The following is a 25,929-nucleotide window of genomic DNA, read 5'->3' as shown; positions in this document are numbered from 1 at the left end:
AACTAGCCCCTCTCCCACGCCCTCTTTTTCTGCCCTCCCCCAAAAGACATCTGATCAAAATTTTAAAATAAACATTTGTTCAAAATATTCTAAAAGTTAAATAACTATGTTTCTGGGGATTGTATAACCACCCACAGCCCCTGGTGAAAAGGCTTTAAGTTAAGCAAGTTGGCCGTTGTTAGTATATAAGGTTTGGCGTTGAGAAAAGGGGGCACATTTGATCAAAAATCTCCAAAGAGCCTGCGATTTTTATGATATAAATTTCATTAAAATTCGGAGGGAGGTGACGAACATGATAAAAAAAACACTGTATGCACGCTGGTTGTCAAAAGGGCGTATCAGCAATATCTAATCAACGGCTGTGGGTAATAAGTTGAAACTTTCAGCGTACGTTGAGAAAGATGCTAAGAGTGATCGGAGAGCAATCAGCTCCCCTTGCCCTTCTTAGATACTCCCTCGTGTCAACGCTAAGCAAAATTTTTAAAAGCTACTTTATTCAAGATAATTGAAACGTTTAATAGCTAAGCCTCTTGGGATGCCACCCCCCCCTTCCCCCCGCAGCCCCTGGCGCAAGGATTTAAATTACGTAATTTCTCCATTGTTTTCATTGGGATTTATCATTGGAAAAGGGGGGGCATTTGATCCTGGTTCTCTCTGAAAAGGCTAAGTGTATTAAGTAAAACTTAGGGGGATGTTGAAGGTATTAATGAAGAGTGATCGGATGGCAACCAACTCCCTCGCCCTTTTTAAATTTTCCATCCCCTCCGACATGGATCGAAATTTGAAAAAGCATTCTTTTTTAAGTAATGAAAAGTCTAGTTAATGCGCTAGGTACAATTATTCTGCATATTATGCAGTAGGATCTGTTTTCTATTTTCACACTGTCAAATACTTTACCCCACCCCACCCCCTTAGTGTGCAAATATACAGCCCAAACTATACATTTTCCATCTATTGTCTTCACTTCTCTTTCATTTTTCTTGTCTCACTCTAAGCTGAAAAAAATAACTAACGAAAAAACCGGTTCTACAATGCGTTAATGAATGAACAACTAAAGCGGTAGGGTGTAGACCATATAGGTACCGCTAAAATTATTAGGGTGAAACTTCCAGAAATGTTAAGGAGTATGCTGAACTAAATCAAAATGTACTATGTGTATCCAGGCTATCAAAAAGGTGTACCTGCAATATCTAAGGAACGACTAAGGGTATTTACTTTAAACTTTTAGGACCACTACTATTGCTATTATTACTGAGACTACTTGCGACTGTGACCGTGGCTACTTCTACTTGCGACTATTTTCAGGATTCGTTGACCTAAATAGTAAAAAAGACCACGCTGCCATTCTGTCATAAACAAAAAATAACAAGTAGAATAATAGGGATTTTTTTATGTTTTATGTATTTCTATGTCCAAGTGCCGTCCTCAGCATAATGTACATAAAAAGGAGAAACTTACATTAAGATACAACCATTAAAACTGAAAAAAAAAATTAACAACACTAGCATCCTTACTTCAATGAAGTTCAACCAGGACTGATAGACAATGTTAGGTGAATCGATGCAACTCATTCAGACGAAATAAAAATAATGAAATAAACGCTTTCGAAGTTAATCTTGCGTTTTTAGCCGCTAACCTCGAAGGCCTTTTTGTAGCAAGTTCAATCGTTTTGTCTATTGATTTTGTAATGCATATTGTTAGATCATTTTTAATTAAGTTTATGTATAATAGAATTTAGTGAGTACTCCCCCAAATCCCTACTTAAAGATCTATCGTTATTCATTTTCAGTCTAGTTTCAACTGATTCCTGAACAACCTGTTCAATGCCTAACTCATTACTAATCAGAGAGATTTTTTAAAGTATTATTTGGCTGTAATTTTTTTTCAGTTTTAATGGCCATATTTTAATATAAGTTTCTAGTTTATATTTTCGTTTGTGCTATGCTGAGGACAGCACTTTGATAGAGGATCAGAAAATTCATGTAAAGTTTGGAATTTTGGAATTCCACTGTCTTACCGAAAAAAAACCCCCTATTGTTTTCCTTGTTATTTTCAGCTTAAAATGTTGAGGGGGATAAATAAAATCAAATCACACTATGTGCACGCTAGCTGTCAGAAGGGTGCAATAGTAATATATCAGGAACGGCTGAAGGTATAAGATTGAAACTTTCAGGGCATATTGAGGTGGATATTGGAAAGTATTGGAGGATATAGGCTCCCTCCTTTGTTCTTTTTAGATGCCCTCTTTATTCTGATCAAAGTTTTACGATATTCACTTTGTTCAAAATAATCAAAAAATCTAACAACTGTGCCTCCGCGGACGCCATACCCCTCCCCATAGCCCTTGCGGAAAGGGTTGTAAGTTATGGATTTGGTCCATTGTTTTACAGACATGATTCATCATTGGGGGAGAATATTTAATCCTGGGTGTATCTAAAAAGACTAAGGGTAGTAGGGTGAAAATTCATGGAATGTTGAGGAAAATGTTGAAGTAAATCAAAAAACGTATCGGACATTCCTGTTATCAAAAGGGCGTATCTGAAATATCTTAGGAATGGCTTATGGTATTTGCTTGACATTATCAGGGTCACAGTTAATTTTTGCCCGCTTACAAACTTATGATATGAAGTGGAGTAAATAAATGGAAAAAGAAAAAAAAAAATGACTTTTAAATGACACAAATACAAAGCACATAACTGCTCAAGAGCAGACAAATATTCTAAACAAGCCTCGTATTTACTAAATGGCAAAAACTGAAAAAAAAAGTGATCTAGGCTTCTCTTGAATATCTGACACCCTAGCGAGCTAAGAACAGCAAAAGGATTAGGAACGGGATATTTTTTAGCAAAACATAACTGTTCCTAAAATACAACGGGAAACCTTAACAGAAATTTCAAATAACGGTAAAACGCTGATCAGACCTTGAACTGTTCCCTCCTTGATTAGACTAGTGCTACCGTCATAATACCATGAAGTAAAAGCTGGAATGGAACTTTCATTTTGCTTATTATCTCGACACATGTATAACGATAAAGACTGCGTGTATAACGAAGATTTGTGACTGCGATTATGACATCTTGTGACTGCAATTAGCTGTGACTACTTACGATTTCCGCTTCAACTATTTGTGAATGTGACTTAGATTGCTTGTGACTGCAACTACTTACGACTACGATAATGACTTTGACCATCACTACCTGCATCTGCGAATACGATTACTTATGACTTTGACTACCTATAACCGTGACTACTTGCGACTGCGACTACATATGACTGTGATTAAGACTTCAAGTGATAGTAACTGTTTCAACTACAACAAAGTGTTACTGCAACTACTTGTGACTGTGACAACTGGTGACCTTCACTACTAACGACTATGATAACTTTTGATTGCCACTATTTGTGACTGCTACTGCGGCTACTTGCGACTGTGACTACTTGCAACTGCGACTGCGATTGTTTGTGACTATGTCTGCAAATGCGACAACTTGTGACTGTGGCTGCTACTACTAGTAATGATTATGCTACTGTGACTGCAAATACTACTGCTACTTTTAGTACTTTAACTACTGAACTAAATTAAAAGAGTTAAATTAAGTGCATTCTGCTTGTGAAAATGGCATAGTGCATCTAGGTTATCAAAAGGGCTTATCTGCCATGTGTGTGTCACGAAGTACTGAGGTGATTAAGTTGAAAATTTCAGTAAAATTTATGGGGGATGTTCCACTAAAGCAAAAGACGATAAGCTCAAGTAAGTTACCAAAAAGGCGTGTCTTGGCGTATCTATATTTATCTCAGAACCGGCCATGTTTATGAAGTTGAAACTTTTAGGAAATTTTGTGAGACGACCGGGCTCTCGAAACGGCATGTCTTCAATATTTTAGAACAGTTATGCTAGAACAATCAAGTTGAGGCTTTCAGAGAAAGCTGAGGGGAATGCTGAACTTCGAAACACTATATGCGTCCCGGTTGTCAATTGGCGAGGGTACAATACCTCGGTGATGGCTAAGATTATTGAGCTGATACTTTCAAAAAATGTCGATTGGAATGTTGAGCTGAAGCGAAAGACACCGTAAGCATCCAACTTTTCAAAATGGCATGTCTACAATATCTCAGGGACACTTTTAATTTAAATTTTCATATATCGTTGAGGGAGCTGTTGTATCTTCAGCTCAGGATCTCAGGATCGGCTCTTTGTGCTTAGTTGAAATTTTCAGAGAATGTTGAGCTAAATCGAAAGATACTACGTTTATCCACCTTGTTAAAATGATGCGTGCAATATCTTAGGAATAGTTAACGATGTTAAGTATAAACTTTTAGAAATGTTGAGGTTACTCAAAGGACAAAATATGCATCCTCGCTGTTAAAAGGGCGTATCTGAAACATGTAAGGAACAATTATGGCGTTTAGTTGAAATTGTCAGGAATGTTGAGAAGACTGTTGAAATAAATCAAACACACTACTTGCAAAAAGGTTGCCAAAACGGCGTATAAGAAATATCTTAAGAAACAGATAGTATATTAAGTTTGAAGTTCCAGTGAGTGTTGAGAGAGTTTTGTTGGACTCAACCAAAAAAAAACGCAATATGCACCCAGGTTATCGAAAAGGCTTATATGCAATATTGTTACATCCGCAGGAGTGAGCACTTGTCCTCCTAAGTTTTTCGTCCCTCCTCCCCTAAAAATTACAAAATACCTGCTTTTGCTATTTTCTTTGAAAATAACCTCATATTTTCGCTAAAAGTTACCCTTCTTACTTTTTGATAACAGTTTTTGCCCCCCCCCCCTACATTTTTGTGAACTAATGCCCGTATGTTTGACAATGAATATTTTCTAAATTTTTTCGTTGGACCATACAAATTACAAAAAGTAAAACGACGAGGAACAATTGTAATGTGTAAGAAATTTTTTTCTTAATAAATATTTCGGCTCTGTATCTAAGAGCCGTCATTTTTTAAGTTGCGTTGAATACAACGAAAGCTAACGCTCAAACTGCTTTGTGCAATTTAAACGTATAGAATAAAATTTGATATTTTAATATTTGAGTCGAAAATCTGAAGACTGGAAAAATATTCTTTTAATTGACAATTAATAAAACTTAGGCAATCAAAAACGAATAGATCATATATTGTCAAAAATGAAGTTTTTCAAGGACAAGTAAAGAGCCATACTAAACTTAAGACGAACACAAATGAAGTCTTGTAATTATTCAAACTCAAAACGACAAGAACGCGCAAAATGACCCAAAATTGATTATAATGTCGAATATAAAGAATATAAAGACTGGCATCGATGAATAAATAAATCCGAATAGAAACATAAAATTTGATAATGAAGCGAACGAAAATTAGAGCAAACAGAAGATTGTCCATTAACCCCCTCCCCTCCTCTGACCTTAAAAGTTCTAAAGCCTATTGTGCGTCTTTGGCGTGTTACTGAAAATTAAGTATATTATAAAAATGTTTAATATTTAGTTAAAAAAAAAACGATTTAATAATATATTGAATTGCTTGGATTTTCAAGAATTAACATCATTATGCATTAAATTTTCCGTTTGTTTGCATTGATTTCTTCCATTCACCCTGATGATTATAGTAATTGTGTTGCAAGAGCAACACTTTGGTTTTGTCGTGTTTTTTTTTTTTTTGTTCCTAGCACCCCGATTTCAGCTTATTCCTAGAAAGTGGTAAGGGTCTAACTTCTGCGGTTTTTACGGAAAGTGTGGACCTTAGGCCGGATTGATGAATATGACTTTACATTTTGGAAAGCTTCGTAGAACTCTTGCCTGGGGCCAAAAAGGGTGGTTTTTGCTTGTCCTTGAGCCAGAGCCTATAGTGTGTGAAGTGAAGAGGAGTTGTATAGCCTATTTCAGAGAGGACTATCTGAAGTTATGCAGCCAAGCTTTCGTTTCATCAAACCATGTTTCTGCTTTCGAGTGGAAAGCTCCGTTCTAGCAGGCAAGCAGGCAGGCACCAGTTTCAAATTGAAGATGGACTAAAATCTATAAGTGTTAAATATATGCGACAGTTACCCTGCCCCACAGCCAATATATCTTCTTTGAGTGATAAATAGAAAAATTTAGAGAAGCAAAAAAGCGGCATTTTCCCACGGGTCCGAAAGTGCTGCCATCTATTGTTTCTACCCATTTCTGTTCGTGATTTCAGCTGAGTTTATCATTCGTTTTTTCGCACTTGGGATTGCGGTAGAGAAATGGTATCAGATGTGCCTCTTAAACTTTAAAAGTTCTCTCATTGCTAAAGAAATTAGAGTTTATCCTTTGCTCCTTTCTAAGTGATGACGTTAGAAAGTTGGCCTACGGCAAAAAAGTCAACTTTTGAACTAAGACAGATAGATTTTTTTTTCGACGGCAGTCGATAGCTTTTGATGAGCTGATCAAAGTATATGTCATCCATTTTTTTGTACAAAAATTCCTTCATGAGATATACCAGTTTGAAAGTTTAAAGGGGTTGACAACTTCAGTAGTAAGGTACACACTGAAACCAAAAATAGGCCGATACCAATTGTGAGACATATAGGGGAGTTGTAAGCAACAGTCGGCTGTTAGCTCATAATCATCCTCGGCAATGAGGGGTTCGCAACTCTTACTAGTTGGTGTACCTATTTTTTGTTTCCGTTGTATTTGATGGTAAGACCAATTTGGTTCCAGTGGTAAGACATGTAGGGGACTTGTAAGTAATAATCGGCTGTAAGGCTACAATCATCTTTAGCAATGAGGAGTTTGCAACTTTTGCGAGTTGGTGTACCTAGTATGTATTTTAGCATCCTTACAGATTAACAACTTCAGCGTTTAGTCGCAGCGAGGAAACAAAACCAAAGTGTTGCTCTCGCAACACTTTACTCGGCGAAGCCGAGCAAAGGTTGCCGCAACACCTCACGTTGCCCATGCAACGTAGATCTAGTTTGTTTTTATTTTTCGTCGATGTTTTCAAAAATAAAAGCTCACTTTTATTACTACATATAGTAATCAATAAACCGCAAATGACGCGATAGGCTTTATTATTTTCACGATTAGGGGAGGGGAAAAGGGAATGTAGCCAATCTGCTGTCTCTAGTGATTTTTATTCGTTTCAAGTTTGACACGAGGATTCAATTTCATTTTTATTCGTTGTAGGCTTTATTTACTGATCTATATCAGTATCTTCTATCTTTATGTTTGATATGATTGTCATTTTAGTTTTTGTTCGTTTTGGGTTTTACTTATTCTTTGAGAATAATTTCTAGTTGTTTTAAGTTTGAATTATAAAAGGACTATTTCTGCCCCTTTTAGGTTTAATATGGGTCTTTACTTTTCATTGGAAAACTATTCTTCAGAGAGTCTTTTTAAAATTAATAATTAAAAGAGTGATAGGTTACTGTCTTAATGACAAAGCTAGTTGCTTTCCAAAATTTAAAAGAGACTGTAAAAGGATAGTAAACAGTCCTCACAGAAGGTGCTAGGGGAATTATACAAATGATTTGAATTGTATTGGCTAAACGGACGAGGATAAACATTTCGGCTATATAAGAGCCGTCATTTTTTAAGTTGCGCTGAATACAACCAAAGCTAACGCTCAAACTGATTTGAAACGAAAAACAACTTTTTTTCTTTGTTCTTTTTCTTATTTTGCAGTGCCAGCCGCGTAAACGCTTCAGTCTGCCCCTCTATGACTATCCAGCTTAGTTCGACCCACAGCTTAGATATACAGTTAAGAAAACTCCTATCTTGCCTATGAGAAGCTTTTGGTACAGAGCTCTGAACTTGGCGCCTCCTCCAAGCCAGCGCTCCGACGCGTAGATCGTACTACAACACCATAGGCGGGAACACAATTTTGTTTTGTTGCATACACAGCTTAGATACCAATATTTTTATCTAAGCTGTGCTGCCAGCTTCCTGTCTCCAGCCGCTAGCATCGCTACCACGCACTGTCTCCCAAAAATAAAGCGAGTTTTCATAACCGTATCGGTATCTAAGCTGTGGTTCGGCCCTAGGATGGATGGATGATAAACTATCTATCGACAAGTGAAAATGACACCATTTTTATACAACCCTGAAAAAGGCTTGTGCCACCTTTGTCTCTCATTCAGACTATCTGACCTGTCTTTTCCTCCATGGCTTGATGATAAATTGATTTTAATTCAAAAATCAAGGGACTCAGTCTCCGATTGAGTTGATTTTGAAGTAGTAATTGTTGCATTCAGTTGTTTTGTTTGCTGTTAATATTAACAATCCATTTTATCCATATTCTGTTGAAATGACGAAAAAAATAATGGAACTAGCACAGGCAATTTTGGAATTTCGGATTAAATTACAGTAGAATATCTCACTAAAAGTTACAGAAATAGAAGTAATGATTTGTGTGACTATTCAACCAAGCATAAACAGTAAAGGCCTTTATTTCAATGCAGTTTCGAATGAAAACTATTTGTAAATTTAGAAAATCAGTTCATAACTTTATTCTTTAACTTCTTTCTTTGTTTACCTTCACTCGTATTTCCAAACTCACAGGAAAAAGGATAGCTTGTTAGGAGTGGGATTATGAGAATCGAAAATTAAGGAATCAATTCAAAAAGGTATAATTTTTCTCAGGGCATCATTTAGTCTAATTCCTGAGAGTTTCATTCAACTAACTCAACTAGCCTAGTCCTACTTTCAATAACATTCTATCTTAGCTGCTCCACTGGAGGAAACTTGTTAATAAAATAAAACTAATACCATTGGATTTCTTTTTTTTTTTCACTCGTATTTTTAAATTCGTGGGTTAAGGGGGTAGCTTGTTAGCAGTGAGGTTATGAGCATAGATAATTAGGAAACCAATTTACTTTGCCAAAAATAAGCTGTTTTTGACGTTCATCGTATGCGAAGGCATAATTCTTCTCATGGCTTCATTTAAGCGAATTCCTGAGAGTTTCATTCAGCTAACTAACTAGTCTAGTCCTACTTTTAATAACATTCTATCTCAGCAGCTCCACAGAAGGAAACATGTTAATAAAATAAGACTATTACCTGTAGATTCCTTTCTATGTGCTTTTCCAATTTAACATATTCGTATTTTTTACAATGTCCAATGCAGTTTCGGTTGAATACTCCTAACAGGTTTAGCAAATCAGTTCATAGCTTCTTTTGTTCAATTTATTGTTTTATTTATCTTTTTTCCTCTTTACCAGTTTTCTCTTTTAGAATTGGAACGAGCTAGAGTTTGCACCTATAAGATTGGCTGCTTTTTTGATATTTTTTTGTGTTGATTTGGGTGTTGCTGTCTACACTAGATACACCCTACCACCTGGTGCTACAAAGGTAAGACTGACTATTATTTTTATTGAGGGAGGGTATAAAACTTAATCAATATTAAATTAAAAAATTTAATCAACATTATTTAAAATTAATGGAGGAAGTGTATGAATTCCGTGCTTCACTAAAGGATCCATGTTTAGGTAGCTATTAAGCGTGAGGAAAGGAGGAATTGTTTTTATAAGGGATGGGGTGGTGCAAATGTTAGGGACTGCTTAAGAGTGAAGCAGTGTGGATTTTGTTTTTTTTTTTTTTTTGCTGATTGAGTTTGAGTGAGATTGGTTATAAAGATGTAGATTACTTATGAATTTTTCTATTTGTTGTTTGGTTTAGTTTCATTTTAGCTGATTTGGAATAAGAGGAGTGGAAATATATTGTGCCGTTAGATTTATCATTTTCGAGGAAAAAATTGATTTTTCATAATAAAATCAGACATTCGAAAACAGAAATAACTTTCAGCTGGTCTTTTCTCCTTCATATTCTTACATTCTTGTAAACCATATTTTCATCACTGCATTCGACGGTTTGGATTTTAACTATTCCCTTATTTAGATTTCCCCATTTGGATTTAATTATTCCCCATTTGGATTTTAATTATTCTCTTATTGTAGTGGAACAGGATGTCGAATATGGAAAATCTCTTACAGACTGAAATGCTGTTTTTCTGGTTCATTGATCTTACGATAATGGCAAGAGATTTCAAGCCAAAAAAGAGCTGTAGACACCTGTAGACCCATATAGTTTATGGTTCAAGGACAAAACATAAACCGTCCTTTTTGGCCCCAGGCAAGAATTACTCGTAGCTTTCTAACATATGATATCATATTCATCAATCTTGCCACAGCTCCATTCCTCCCGTAAAAATGCAGAGGTTAGATCCATTTTTTTAATAAACTGAAATCGGCAGTGGGCTATAGGAAAAAAGTAATGAAGCTTCGCCATCTCTGTCATAGAGAGATGGGACTTCGGTTGGAAACAGGATAAAGTTTACTTTTATACCAAAATTTATTACTTTTGGAATCAGAAACTAAACTCTCCCTCTATACTCAGGGATGATCCCATCCCTGTCTAGCACGGAGTATCCTATTTTCTGTCTTGCTCGTTAAACTTAGCATAACCTCAGTTTTCCCCGAATTTGGTAAATTTTGTCTTGACATCCGTCCCTTGTGTATTCCCGAAAGCTATTTCTTAATTAACTTTCGAGTGATCGTATTGTTTGCTCCCTTTTGATGTGTTTGTAAAATATATCTGACATATTGCAGGTTGGTTATGTAGCTCATTTAGCTGGAGCTATTGCAGGACTACTTGTCGGAATCAACGTTCTACGCAACGTTAGTGTGAATCCATGGGAAAAATATTGCTGGTGGGTGTGCCTTTTCTTGTATTTCATCTTATTGGGAGCAGCTGTAGCATGGAATATTGCGTATGCAGATTATTTTCCACCTGATGATACACAACCGTTACAACCTGGCCATTGTAGGATCTATTGAATTTTTTCATCCTAATCTAGCCTTCTTTACGTTAAAGTTGTATCTCGTGTGTTTTTGGCCGTTTTGTCTGAGAAATACCAAAGGTTCCTCATTAGAAATCGTAAAAAAAAAGTTTTTACATTTGTCTCTGTGTTTTCATGATCTTTTATTTAATTATTGTTTTATGTTATTGCTTATTCAAGTCTTTATTGTTTTTTTATTTTTTTTCCTTTTCAAAGCTTATTTTCTGAGAGTGGCAAAGAGTATGGGAAATGAATAAAAGAGGAACCTATCCGTTATCACCTGAGACAAAAATAACAACAATACCTATTGCAACCTAGCCTCAGTGGTGTTAATTGGTGGTGGAAGGGGGGGGGGGGTTGCGATTAGTAATGTAGTTAAGTAGCTTGCAATTTATCATAACCATTGAAGATAACTTGATGGACTTGATTAATGTTGCCTCAATATCGGAAACTGAGGGAACATTTATAAATTAGTATTTTTGGAACTTGAATAGAAACTTTACATTCTTAACGTATTAATCTAAAATATAGATGGCAACTTTTTTCGTAAGTTTCTGATGCACCTCCCCTCCCCCGTTCCAATTTTATAGGTCCAAGCTAGTTAGTTCGATAGAGCCTTACACAAGTTTAACCTTTTGGGGGTGGTGGGAGGGGATGCTTATGAGAAGATTTTACCTGTACAGAAAAAGGTCGTTGATAGAAATTCGCCAAAACTTTCAGGAACACCTGTCATTGAAATTCACAAGTTGATAAATCGGTTGCTTTTTATTCTCTCTCTAGCTCTACTGGGTAATGTTGCGCTGTCAGTTGCACTGCTAGTTTTAAATATCTTTTCAATAGGTATTCAATTTGGTTCTGGGATTCCCCCTGGAAAATTACCGCCCAGAAAATTTCCCTCCCCCCTTGGAAAACACCCCCCCCCCCCCCGAAACCCCTCCCATTTTCCTCAAACGTATCCAATAAAAATGTTGAGATAGCCAATTTATTCAAAATAGTCCAAAGGTAAAATAACTGTGCTTTTTGATTTAACAATCCCCTTTCCAGCCCCAGTGACAAGGGCTGTAAGCTTTGCCAGTAGCCCATTGTTCAGATATAAGGTTTTTACGGGAAGGGTGGTCGAATAAACCTTGGAGGTGGCAGGTGTCTCAAACGGTGTATTTGAATGCCAAAACATCCTAACTCTGAATGAGCCTTCAGTTAAATACAGAACTAGTTCTAAGGAAGGGATTGGGGAGGTATGAATTGATACTTAATCCTTCTTTTTTTCTGGTAAAATTTCTGGTCTGCGCTGTTACAATGAATGTAAAGGGTAGTATTAAAACCCAAAAGTAGCAGAATGTGTTCCGTATAGGAGCGATGCTGCCTCTTCCTCATCAAGTAAAAAAGTAAAATGAGTACCTGGAGACATCTGGGGAAATAAGCCCAAGGATCGCAAGTTTATGTAGAAGTACCTCAAATTTCTCTCTTATCACTCTCCCATACTTTTTGCAACAATATAACAGAACTCTTGTAGACAATAATCAATTGTTCGTTAAATTGATTTTTAGTCAACTCATGCTCTGGTTGCATAATTTTCAATTTGGAACGCATTAAAATCTTTTGTACATTAATTTTGTGAATCAGCTCAGTTCATTGCGCCAGGATTTAAAAAAATGGTAATATCATAACGGGACTAAAGTAAGATTTTTTTTTTCAATAATATACGTCTAAAGTTGATGGGATGGAATAGTTCTCTGAAATATTCCTGACAAAACTTGAGAGTTCTGCGAAATCCAGCTTTTAAAACCTAGGAAGGTTACTTTGAAGCATATTACCAGTTTCGATTTTAGTTGGTATCAGCGATTAAGTGAGAGCTTTAGGCCGGTTTACCATTTCCGCTTCTGAACGCCGTTGCTAAATGATAGTAAATCACGAATATAAATTAATCCAGAATGAAAAACATTGAACTGAGAGGATTTGCTGATGTAAGTGAATGTACCAAAGAGACTTTAGCAACCATTTAAAGCTTGCAGCTAATCTCCAAATACGCACAAAATCAGCTAATCTCCAAATACGCACAAAATCAGCTAATCTCCAAATACGCACAAAATCAGCTAATCTCCAAATACGCACAAAATCAGCTAATCTCCAAATACGCACACAATCAGCTAATCTCCAAATATGCACAAAATCAGCTAATCTCCAAATACGCACAAAATCAGCTAATCTCCAAATACGCACAAAATCAGCTAATCTCCAAATACACACAAAATCACCCAGTGAAATTATATTACAATGTGCTTTATTTACTCTTTTATCGTAGTTTTCTTAGAAAGCCCATAGTGATGTTGCAGGGAGACTATCGCTTGAAGAAATTTACCGTCCTTTGTCATAATTGAACTTCACAGCCATGTCTTCCTGATTTCTTTCTAAACTTTTTAAATAGGAGTATTAACAATCATTTTTGTTTCAACAGTTTATATATTCAGTTGACTCCAAGCGTAATTAAACTCTTGGATAAATATCTAGAAGCCCAAAAAAAATCGGAATTTTTATTCAGTTTTAATCAGATCCAGTGCTATCAGACAAAGTTTGACTAGAGGACTATTTCCACTTTAGTTTTTCATCTTGATTTTTCATCTTTATATATTTACGTTTCTGCCTCATTTAAAAAATAATTTAAGAGAACAACGTGTCCAATCTTTTAAAATAGTTGAATTCCTGCATTATGTCTGTAGGGTTTGGTAAAAAGCTGTCAAAATCACATAAGCTAGATCATACAGTAGACAGTTTTTTCTGTTAAAAACCAACTGTTGAATATGGTTTTCCAATAAGCAATTTGAGAGGTAGTTTGGGTCTTAGTTAAATTATAATGTTCAGAAATTATTTAGTGACTTCATAATTCTGAATCAGGTGTTTCAGATTTGAATTTCATCCGTATTTTGAAGTAAAAGGATTCTGACTGTTTCGATTTTCATCGCGAGCATTGCATAATGGCTTTCCAATGTTGAAACTAAGCTTTCCAAAACTATAGTGAACGAGTTATTGCGCAATGCTAGCTGTTTACGACCGTAAAACATGCAAAGGTGCGAATAGGTTCAACCAATTAGAAGCAGTGGGCTATTCCATAAATTTTCCTTTGGATTAGAATGAAAGATGGTGCACTAGTAGTTTTTCTAGCAGCCTTCAAGCTAACGTTGAAAAATATTTTCGTTTCCATTATCCCTCCTCTTCCTGTTTGTAAATATGGTACATTTTTAGAGAAAGTTTTCTGTTTTTTATAAAAATTTACTGCTAGACTTTGGCTTAGTTTATCTAGTGTGTAAATAGACTATAGTCATCTCTTTTATAGTGGATGTTTTCATTTCTTTTCCTGGCTCTCTTTTGGTTTTGGTATGAGTTTGTTATGTATTTTTTTACGGTTTTGCAGCTTCGGAGTTTAAAATTTATATTTTAATGCATCTTCTAAAGTTCTACCTCCAACTCGGTGAATCATAAGTAATGTGTTGTATTGTACATTTTTATTATTTGTATTTTGTCTATAACCAAAAAGGATTGTATCTTAGGCCTAGAAGCCAGGATTTGCAGATGTATACCAGACATCTTGTAAGTAATCTTAGGTTTGAGGGTACTCCTTTCTTCCCTCTGCAGAGGCAGGAATGGGACCTTTGAAAGTGAGAGGCGTGTTTTCTATTTGTAGAATAGCAAGAGTAATGTTTCTCAACCTCTTTATCATTCAGGAAATCTTGAAATAAATTTTATATATAGTAAATATTGTGTGGTAATCTACGGGTTACCGGTACTTGTATTTTTCTTTTTTTTTTTTAAACTTCAGATAGTTAGTTTTACAGCCTACTGCAATTCAAGGATTATATAAAGCTATGACGCCCCCGCACTGAAGGTTTTGTAAATTTTATAATCTTGTATAACCAGAGGGGCCTAGGGGGATTTAAATCCTCCCCCCCCCCCTGAAAAGTTTCTCTGGCTCATTAAAACTTAACAAATATAAACAAATTTATTATGCTTTTTTACTTTTTTTTACATCCCCCCCCAAAAAAAAATCCTGGATACGACCCTGTCTGTATAGATAGTAAAACTTTCTGAATTTTAATTGCTGCAAAATAGATATCCATCTGTGGTCTATTCGCCAGAACCTCTCAAACAAGCGATTCTTAATACTTAGTGTTTTACTGAATATATTAGCGAATCAGTGCTGGTAGTAGGTATTTTTCTATTTTGTCGTAGCTCATGTGGTTTTATGTTAGTTCTCTATTTCTCATGAATATTGTCTGTTGAATTCAAGGGTTCCAGAAAATCCTGACTGAGAAACTGTGATGTATGGTATAGTTCATATACTAGCAGAACCAAATTTCGGTTAGTGAACTAAATTGTTTTGACTGTTTTTTTTTCTATATGAATGTTGTGTATGAGGGTTTTCTATATGTTTTTATGAGCTATACTCGAAAGAGTTGTAAACCCGGTTCAATAAATCTACTTTTAGTACAGCTCAAAATAAATCTACTTTTTAAATCTACTAGTTCAGAATAAATCTACTTTTAGTGCAGTCTAATTGTTCATTTCAACTTTAATTTCTTCGGAGTAAATGAAGTTAGTAAAAATATTGCACAGTTAAATATTTGTCATTTATTTTATAGTAGGCCTGTTTTATTTATTTTTTTTTTTTGAACATGTACCACTTTGCTCTTGTACATTCAGTTTAAATTTTTTTAATTATTCCAAGGTTTTCGTGATACTTAGAGATAATTTCGGAATTAGCACAAAATAGGTATATATAGGCAGTATCAAGGGCACCAACACACCACATCTACCCCCTCTCCTAAAAGATTAAAATATGCAAATATTGCAAATTGTCGTAACTAAAGCAGGATATTGTTCCCAGTAAGAAAAAATAAAATCATATTTTCAAAAATTTTGCTGGCTTGTGCTTGCCTCGGGAAAAATTAGAATCAGCATCCTTTGACAGCATAGATTTTATTTATAGGGGTTAAATTATGAAATGGGGCTTATGAATAATAAAAGCTATTACTATAATCGAACCGCCCCTTCAGAAGTTTCGAATCATTTAAAGTTGCTAATGTCCCTATTAATAGCTTTTATAGTAGTTCAGGATGTTTTTTAGGGTCCTTGTACCTACTTTTAACAGATCTACATACTTTAGGCTGGAAAATCAATTTGAAATTAAAACAAAGCAATATTATTCAACTTCAAAGAATTTTAATGCTACAATTATGTGTCGATATAATCTAAAAAAAAAAAAAAATTAGAAATCTTGATTGTTTGCAAAGCTGGAGGGGTTGACAGCACGAAGACACCCCTCCCTTTTCCTTTTCCATTTTTCCTTTTCCAATTTCCGTACTGTCATCGATATGTGTCAACTATGATAAATATTGACTGCCCTACACCCAAGGTCTCCAGTTTACAAGGCCTCAATGTATTGATCAAACTCTGTGTTTTGGGATTACCTTCTTAATTAATAGTTGTTTAGCATTTCAAGGGAACAAGATTAATCCAATATCACCCAGGGAATGGCTTGGTTAAAATTTGATACTTTAGAAATGTATTTTGTTTACTAAACTTAATATCAGGGTCCAGTTTTACGAGGACAGGAGCTGGATGGAAGTCATCCATCCATGTTAAACTGAGTCGTCATCCTGGATTTGTTCAAAGAAATAAGGTTTTTGCTTCTATCCTCCTCCCATCCATAATTCATCGAATTTTTTGAGACTAGAGTATAGCTGACTGGAGAAATCAACCTTTTTTTATGAAGAATAGACAATTTGGCTGAGGTGTGTATGCCTTAAACGTGCCAGATTTAAATTTTGTTAGCCCTAGAAGAACTAGAGGAAACTAATAAAGCAGATAACTTGGTGCTTTTGACTGTACCACAGACCTGTCAATGCTCTGGCACAAAATTGGAAAACGTTCTGGAACTATACGTCTAATTAGCTTTGAAAAAAAAATATTGTCAATCAAAATCCAATTGGGTTATAAATCCTTTTTTTTAGGGGTCTTTTCTTTCGAGTTTAGAAAATATAAAAAATCGTATACTTGAGGCTAAATACAATTAGCCCCAAGGCGGTTTGACAATAAAACCTCAGAGTAAATGAAAATTTGTTAGTCGATTTGAGTTCTAGATGGCTCAATTAGAGGTTTGATTACTGATAAAGATGGATCTAGCTCATTTTCTTGATTTCCGTCATTTTACTACCAGCGTACTATTATAATTCATTAAGCTGCCATCATCTAAATTGCTTTCCTAAAAGAAGTGTAAATGCTGTTTACTGTAATTATAATTGATCTTTTTATGCCTTAACTATCTTGTAACTACCATTATCATTCTTTTTATGTATTTTGCCTTTTATTCAAATATATGACTAACTAGCATGCTCTTTGTTTTGTTTTTTTTTTTATATCTGAAAGCATCAGTAGATTTATTTATTCATTATGCCAATATTCTTATTAACAAAAAGTTATATATCTCCTATGTAGAATTTATAACAAGGGAAGTGAAAAAAATGTAACTGATTCGTCAACCCAGGTGCAGGTAATTTCTCACGCAATAATTTCAAATACTGATCATTTCGTACCAACTATAAAACATTCGATTTTTACAGCAAAATACAATACTATAAAATATTGCCTGGATTTCGCAGGCATAATTATCAACAATATATAAGTAATATGTAACTTTTATGCAGAAATGAGTTAACAATGATTGAAGACCTTAGATGATGACACAATAATTAGAGTTGCCACCAGATCAAAAAATAAAACCGTTTGACGTCTTGAGAAATAACTGAAAAAAAACGAACAAAATCTCTAGATTTATAATTTGTCTGCTTTTATCTTGAAAGCAGTAGAAAGGGTGCAACATCTAGGACATCTAGGACTCCAGGGAAATTCTAATGCGTTGTCTAAGGAGACTTGAGGTATTCTACGTAAAGACGAAAAGAGCGCTTGCTTCTTGATCAAGTATGATCAAATAACGAATCTCATTATTTGATCAAATAACGAATCTCATTATTTTATTGCATTAGGATCTATGTTTGGGACATGCTAGCTCTATACAAAGGCATCGCTAAGCAAAATGTTTGGGACTGGGAGGGGGAGACAATATATTTTGCGGGGGTGCTGGTCATTTTTAACTACTACTTTTTGTTTAACATTCATTTTTTCCAGTTGAGTCAGGTATGCTGTCTCAGGAAAAGAGGAGCTGTTGAGGATTGTATCATCCATGCCATTCACTACTACGATTGTGACAAAACTACAGAGTTCATTAACACAGAACAACTTGTGGGCACCTATTAAATTGGCTTCAAAATAAGGAATCACCTTTATAAATCTTTGTTCAATTTATCATGGCTCTCTGCCAATCAACTCGTCGCCTTATTCCAGTAAAGGAGTCCACTATTTTTCCAACATATTTTCTGCCCTGAATGTTCTTAATTTTGACCTATTACGTTTGGGGCTTCCTTTTGCGAAGTCTTCGGGCTTCTGGTCCAATCTGACCTTGAACAGACATGTTGGTTTTTAGCATTTCTCTAAACAAGTAGCAAGCGATCGTAAGTTTCCTTCGTTTTGAACTATCCTCTCGTTAGGCTTTCCAACTGTTGACCCATTTAAAATCGCCTTTCAGTTTATACCAAAACTTCTTCGGAAGCTCCGCGTGGTGTTGATAAAATTTGCTATTGGGACTCGTTGTCAAAGACAACGAGTCTTTGAGACTGTCAGCTGACGACGAGAGTGTGTTCCTGTGTTTCGCATTTGTTGCGATCTGTATCAGCATGCCTGGACAGAATATACTAGCAATTACCAAGCTCTGTCACTATCCCTGTGCCAAAGCTAATGTGAATACCTTATCAATGTTAATGCCTTGTCGGCTATTTTTTTCCTTGTTGTTCAAGCCAAGGGACATTACTGTTTAGGGTTTTCGGCCAAGGTGATTTAGTGGTATACTTTTTGTTTCGATCCTATGCCATTTTTGGGGTTTTCATGCTTTTTTTTACTATGGGTTGTGTTCGTCTTTTGCGAGGTCGCACTGCTACCGCTGATGATTAAAGCATATTACATGAAAGTGTGAGCAAAATGAATGAATTTTTAGAGGTTTTGCGAGTTCAGGGTGCTAAAATAGGCTCAAAAATTAATGTTAAGAAGACTAAGTCACTAAGGCTAGGAATAAGTGAAGATGAACAGGTGACATTAGGTAGCGAAAAGATTGATCAGGTTGGGAGCTTCAGTTACCTTGGTAGTATTATTAGTAAAGATGGTGGGAGCAGTGAAGATGCTAAAAGTAGAATAGCTAAGACTCAGGGTGTTTTTTCACAGTTAAAAAAAGTTTGGAAGACTAGAAAAATAAGTCTACAAACTAAGATTAGAATATTGGAAGCTACAGTGATGACAGTGGTAAAATATGGCTCTGAAGCATGGGCACTCCGAAAAAGCAGATGAAAATTTACTAGATGTTTTCCAGAGAAATTGCCTACGGATTGTTCTGGGTACCTGGCTGACTGACCGTATTTCAAACAGTAGGTTGTACGAAAAGTGAGGTTCAATCCCGCTTTCTGGGGCTATAATGAAAGAAAGGTTGAGATGGCTAGGCCACGTTCTACGGATGAAGGATGACAGATTACCGAAGATTGTTCTTTTTGGCCAACCGTCTGGGGCTACACGGAAAGCAGGTCGTCCTTGTCTGGGTTGGGAGGATGTCATAAATAAATATTTAAAGGAAATGGGAGCTTCCTGGGAGGGTGTAAAGAGGGAGGCTTTAAATAGATTAGGTTGGAGGAGGAGCGTGCGTTGCTGTGTTGGCCTCAGGCGGCTTGGTGCTGCATTGAGTTGTTAGTAGTAGTAGTAGTTATCCTAGTTATTCCTTCCAAACTAGGTTTAATTTAAACGCTATGCGGTATTTGCAAGAACTAGCTGTTTTTTGTTTTTCTTTCTCTTCCCCCGAGCGAAGTAAGTCATAACTTCTTTTGTGTTCTGTGCACATAATGAGCAAAAGCCATTGCATTGGTGCGACAGACGCTGAGTTACAAGGGATGATATTGTGACTACTGGATTTTAATGGGCACAGCGACTGGTTTTAAGAAAACACAAACACGGGGAGAAGTGAAAGCTAAAAGAAAACTTTTCTTTTCGGTGTCCGAATAGAAAACCGGCGTGGCATAAGAGTATTGCCCTTGGTTCGTCAGTTCTTCCAATAGGTCAGTGTTTATTTTCTTAAAGATGGAGTTTGGGGCTGCGAAGTCAAAAATAGGGTTGCCAACTCGATATATTTTATCTCAAAAGGACATACTCCCACATGTCAGCACACAATGACACAAAAAGGCAGAATTGACAAATTTTTTAAATTTAGGACATAAAAGGGCAAAAAATCGGCACACCGTAATTTTATGACATGAAACAAACATATTTCTCTGCTAGGAATATATTGTTGTTAAACAAAAATGTCACTTTTCACCAAACTAGTGCTAATACTTAAATCTACTCATTTACTTACTTTCTACCAATTTTTTAGTGATTTTTGAAGTTACTCTTTCCTGAAGCAAATTTTCTACAAATAGGCTACCTTCAAAATTCCTTGCAAGTTTGTATTCTTTCATCTATAAATAATTTTATTCATCCTGATCTTATTGGCCACAGTCAAGATAATAGACAAACAAGCACCTTTTTCATTACCAATTACTTTGACTTCCAAAAGTCAGACAAAAACATCTTTATATGTATTAAGTATTACCAGTTGGAAGTAGAAAGTTAACAATGAAGCTGTAATGTAACCTTCGGATTCTTGATGGTCTGGAACTAAAACAAAAGCCAAGCATTCAGGGTGAATTCCATCAGTTTGAAAATTGTTATCAATAAAAAAGACCTTGCAGAGAAAAATTTAAGTAGGTAGGAATTTTAGTAAGTATAAATTTAAAGATAGGATGACCTTGCTCCACACATTGCTTCTTACACACACACACACACACACACACACACACACACACACACACACACACACACACACACACACACACACACACACACACACACACACACACACACACACACACACACACACACACACACACACACACACACACACACACACACACACACACACACACACACACACACACACACACACACACACACACACACACACACACACACACACACACACACACACACACACACACACACACACACACACACACACACACACACACACACACACACACACACACACACACACACACACACACACACACACACACACACACACACACACACACACACACACACACACACACACACACACACACACACACACACACACACACACACACACACACACACACACACACACACACACACACACACACACACACACACACACACACACACACACACACACACACACACACACACACACACACACACACACACATACACACACACACATATATATATATATATATATATATATATATATATATATATATATATATATATATATATATATATATATATATATATATATATATATATATATATGTGTGTGTGTGTGTGCGTATTCTCCTGATGAGCCCTTGTGTTGGGTTGTTGTCTCTAAATTATTTGTCTTTGCTGTTTTTATTGTTTGATAAATGACGACTTATACTTATTGACGACACGACTGCCTGTCCATGGATTATTCTTTATGGTTGGTTGTGTATGGCTATGCTGTTTGACATATTTGATTGTATAGATGAGTAGGGTTAAGGCCCCATTCAAGTGCTAATCTATATTAGTCACTAATGTAGGACAACAGTCTTCCTTTTCTCCTTCTGTCTTCCTTTTTTTTTTTAGTGTGTTTGTGCTGTCGCATTAGTTATTTCCGTTTTCATTATATATATATATATATATATATATATATATATATATATATATATATATATATATATATATATATATATATTTATATATTTATATGATATATAATTAAACCCAAATCACGGAAGAAGTCTGCATAGATTTCAATTGTTGCTTCAGTGTCCCAGCATGCACAGTTATGTCGTTTTGCTGGGCTCTCATTTCTCTTCGAAGCTACACTTATGTGTAAGCTATCTAGTATGCCGATTATATTTTCCTTATTTTGCCCATTGAATTCGAGCAATAAGTATTTGAAATTTTAACTTTAATAATTTTTCCTCAAAAAGGCTAAATTTTAAGCCATAGTAGAATTCCTTATTTTTGGGCTATTTTAACTCTCCAAAATCTACCAACTCTGATTGAGTGAGCCATAAGTTGGCAAGCTTGGCAAGATTTTTAATTACAGACAAAACTTGGTTTAATAGTATCCCTAGTGTAAAAGGTAAATTTTACTCATATTTTTCATAGTCTATAAACTAGGTAGTGCATAGCCTGCAAATATATATGTGTATGAATAGGACTATATATGAATCCAACTATGAACAGTTTGATGAGACGGCTGTATAGGCTAGTTCACACATCTTCTATTCAGGGGCTTATCAGTTGTATCTGAGGGAGGGGGCTAATACCCTGCAAGTTGTGCTCTTGCTGCTAAAAAGTAGCCATCTTTATTGTGATGAAGCTAGCCTATGTATTCCTGTTTCAGCCTGCCTTGGTTACAGTTTTGCAACTAGAAATGTTTTCTGGGCTTATATCTTGTGTTGCTGGGTTATTTTTGCTAAATTGTATATTTATTTGGTAAAATTCTAGTTAATTGACTTCTTGCTATCTCTGAAAGGGTTTAGGTTAGGAAAATGAAACTTTTGAGGATGGGTCTACAGGCTAAGGCATGTCCCGGGAAGGTATTTTAAAGTACCCACTCCCACCCCTTCTCCCTCTAGAGGGCCCTGGAATTTGCCTACATGAAAGGTCTATACCTATTGAAATTTTGACAAAACAATATTTTACCTTAATTTTCAGTTTCTAGTTGCTTTGTCTCTGGCTTTAGTTCTGAAAATGCAATTCCTGTTATTTGAGTATAATTTTGAGCCATATGAATGTTTTTTTTTCAAAATTTAGGAAATGTATTTGCATATCTTTAAAACCTTATAAAATGGAATATAGCAAAGTTATGAAGCTGATAACAACTTTATTGTACTTCAATTAAGCAGAAGATCCATTTTACAAGGTTTCACTTTTATAACCCACATATTTTTAAAGGTCATCAAAGGTTAGGGCCCTCTAGAGGGAGAAAGAGTAGAGGTAATTGCTTCAAGATACCTTCCTGGGACATACTTTAGTCTGTAGATTCATCCCTGAAAGTTTCATTTTCCTAACCTAAACCCTTTCTGAGATAGCAAGAAGTCAATTAAATAGAATTTTACCATAAAGAATTGTCATTTGTAGTTGATTCACTTTCATCCTAGCTAAGTTATGTTGTAAACTATGGATTTACTAATGCATCTTTATCAGTTTGAGAGTTTATTTTAACATATGTTTTTGTTAAGTGTCATATCTGGCTGTGTAGTAATAGTATGAAAAAACCAGTATCCAGTTGAGCAAAGCTATATAAAACTGAAACCCTCACACCTTGTTACCAAAGAGGAATTGAAAAGTATTGAATACATCAACAAACAGCTAAAAATCCAAGCTGTCCATCAATATGGTTATTATTGAAATTATTTAAGGTTAAACATTTGAAAATATTAGTTTATTGACTTTACCTATAAGGAACTCTGTTTAGAAATACCAATTATCCTATTTTGATGTATATATATATATATATATATATATATATATATATATATATATATATATATAATTTCCAGTGTTTCATTTATATTCATAGAAAGCTGATTTTTTCTGATTCTAAAAATGTAATTTTTTTACTTGATATTTATTCTATGAATGAAAAATATTAAATATATTTTTTCTTTTCAATTGCTTGTCAAAACAGAGACCACATTTGTTGACAAGTCATTGGTGAAAATGTCACCAAGAAGGCAGGGCTCTTGTTACTACCCTCACATTTTATCATTACCTCAAGTTGCCTTAATCACATTGTCCAGCAAAATAAGGAAAAGAAAATCCTGTAAAGTCAGTGGTTAGTAGTGATGAGGAGCCATTGACTCAATTGTATCCCACTCTGTCTTCCATGGCTTAATGGACCAACTCTTGTTGACAGCAATCTTAAAGGCATCATCAGAGAGAGCAATTACAGCAGTATTGTTTCAATGGGTAATCACTCTAATAGAGAATTAGTGGTTGCAGACTCTGGTATCTGTACTTTTCTGGGACAACTTCTTACTATCCCCCCTTACCCTAGAGGGCTCATCAAATTGAAATAGATTTTGACAGGAGGAGTCAGCATTCAAAAGCTTATAAGTCATAATGACATCCCCTCTTTGATGCCTTTATACAAGTGTTGGGAGCTTTAGTTTATTCAATCAAGATTGATACTCTTTGCATCTATCTTTGCAAGATTCTTGCATCTATAAACAACTTTTGTTGCCTATTTTTGAATATATTCTATTTTTTGCTGATCACCCTTGTTCAGGGGTGTTGCAACACACATCCCGAATTCTAGCAATGGTTGCACAAGACCCTTGTACAGTTTAGTCATAATTTTGGGTAATATGCTATGTACAGTACCCTTGACCATGCCAAGGGTCTGGGATGCTTTGGCAACTGCTGTTAGAGCATGCTTGTTATTTTTTAGTTCCTAATCAACAACAATTCCCGAATCTCTTCCCTCTGTCAAAAGTCAATCAAATGCCTTAAACTGTACCCTCCTATCATATGGTACTGGCACCTTGTGTACATTGACTTTCACTTCTTAAAGTTAAATACAAGTTTCCACTCATGTGCCCATACTGATTATCAAATTCAGGTGTTCTTCTATGGAAGTTCTGCAACTGACAACTCTACAGAGCCAATAAGCTTTGAATCATCAGCATAAAGACTCATCTTATTTCTTACAGCTTCTGGAGCATCATTAATGACAATGTTGGAGCTAGGATTCTTCCCTGAGGCACAACACTCTAAACTTCTGAGAAGATTTTCTGCCCATTGTCTCCAAATACCTTGACTTTCTACTTTTTTCCTGAAAGGAACTGCATCACCCATTATAAATCTAAAAGGATCTTGTCAACTGGCATATTGAGATCTAGCTGCTTAGTGATATAGTCATAAGCATCTATAAGATTTGTCTCCACTGATTCCCAAATCTGAAGCCATGTTGGCTGTTAGTGAGCAGTCTGTTGTCAAGTAAATATTTTGTGATTTTAATATTCACAATGCCTCCAAGAATTTTACCTGCTGTTGAGGTAGTGCTAATGGGTTGGTAATTGGGGACATTAGTTCTAAATCATAATGTAGTAAAATATGGGTGGTCCAAAAGCCTGTCTCTATTTTTGGAATGTCAAAGAAAATTGGTATTTCCCTAAAAGAGGTCCTTTACACTGGGTTGTGTGATTTACAAAGCAAACTATCATTTTTTTCTTTTTTTTAGCCTTGCATTTCCAATTCAGGAAAAATTTTACTTCAGTCAGCTGTTTGAATCTATACAAATTGTAAAGATTTTGTCTTTCCTATTAGGCATATTCCTAAATATTGAACCTGTGGACCTTATTATAACTTAATTATTTAAGAATAATTGGCATTTTTAGGCAGTAATCAAGCCATGACTCTGAGATGTTTAAGATTGAACAACTTACCATTTACATCTGATTTTCAGATGCCTGGTAAGATGAAAAATTCTGGTCTCTCGACAAAATCAAAATCCAGAAGGTTCAATTGCAAAAAAAAAACTGAATTTTGGTAACAATAGATGCATCAAAAGAATTTACTTCTCATGCTGATTTCCAAATATGTAAGGTTGATTAAGTTTAATGTTAATCTTCAAAAGTTATGAGCTTGAAAATTTGCCTGCCTCAAAAATCCAAGGGATCTTAATGAAAATCACATGAGATTCAGCATATCAAAGAACGCTTCTTTATAGGATTCCAGCTTCCATCTGCAATAGTATGGAATTCAGTTTTTTTTTGCTGGAAGAAAGATCATGGATGTGTCTTTATTTGTTTGTTATTTTTTTTTTGGGGGGGGGGTATATAATCCCCAGGGGTGATGATACTAAACTAGTGGTCCTAGATGTTCAAGAGAGGGCTCATTCAAATGGAAATCAAAAGTTTTAGTAACTCTTTTCAGGTGACAAA

At 35.5% G+C, this 25,929-nt stretch overlaps 2 protein-coding genes across 6 annotated transcripts in view; both read left to right on the top strand.

Annotated features, from left to right (window-relative positions):
• LOC136028095 (rhomboid-related protein 2-like) overlaps window positions 1-17,164 on the top strand; it is a 52,471-nt gene extending 35,307 nt beyond the window's left edge. The window contains exons 7-8 of one of the 2 annotated variants that reach the window (XM_065705717.1): window positions 9,178-9,294; window positions 10,551-17,164. In XM_065705717.1, coding sequence (XP_065561789.1) covers window positions 9,178-9,294; window positions 10,551-10,778 — 345 coding nt within the window. In that variant the 3' untranslated portion in view covers window positions 10,779-17,164. The remainder of the gene's footprint in view (window positions 1-9,177; window positions 9,295-10,550) is intronic. The other variant, XM_065705716.1, reaches the window with a different exon arrangement.
• A 4,806-nt stretch (window positions 17,165-21,970) lies between these two features.
• The window catches only part of LOC136028092 (solute carrier family 66 member 2-like), a 40,731-nt gene continuing 36,772 nt past the window's right edge, over window positions 21,971-25,929 (top strand). For 2 of the 4 annotated variants that reach the window (XM_065705714.1, XM_065705710.1), the window contains exon 1: window positions 24,936-24,982. In XM_065705714.1, coding sequence (XP_065561786.1) covers window positions 24,951-24,982 — 32 coding nt within the window. In that variant the 5' untranslated portion in view covers window positions 24,936-24,950. Of the gene's footprint in view, window positions 22,119-24,935; window positions 24,983-25,929 lie in introns of those variants that run through there. The other 2 variants (XM_065705712.1, XM_065705713.1) reach the window with 2 other exon arrangements.

The sequence above is a fragment of the Artemia franciscana genome, chromosome 6, assembly GCF_032884065.1.
Source record: "Artemia franciscana chromosome 6, ASM3288406v1, whole genome shotgun sequence".
NCBI classification, from domain to species: domain Eukaryota; kingdom Metazoa; phylum Arthropoda; class Branchiopoda; order Anostraca; family Artemiidae; genus Artemia; species Artemia franciscana.
The sequence above is the reverse complement of the archived record's forward strand: the minus strand, read 5'-3'. Positions and strand labels throughout refer to the sequence as shown.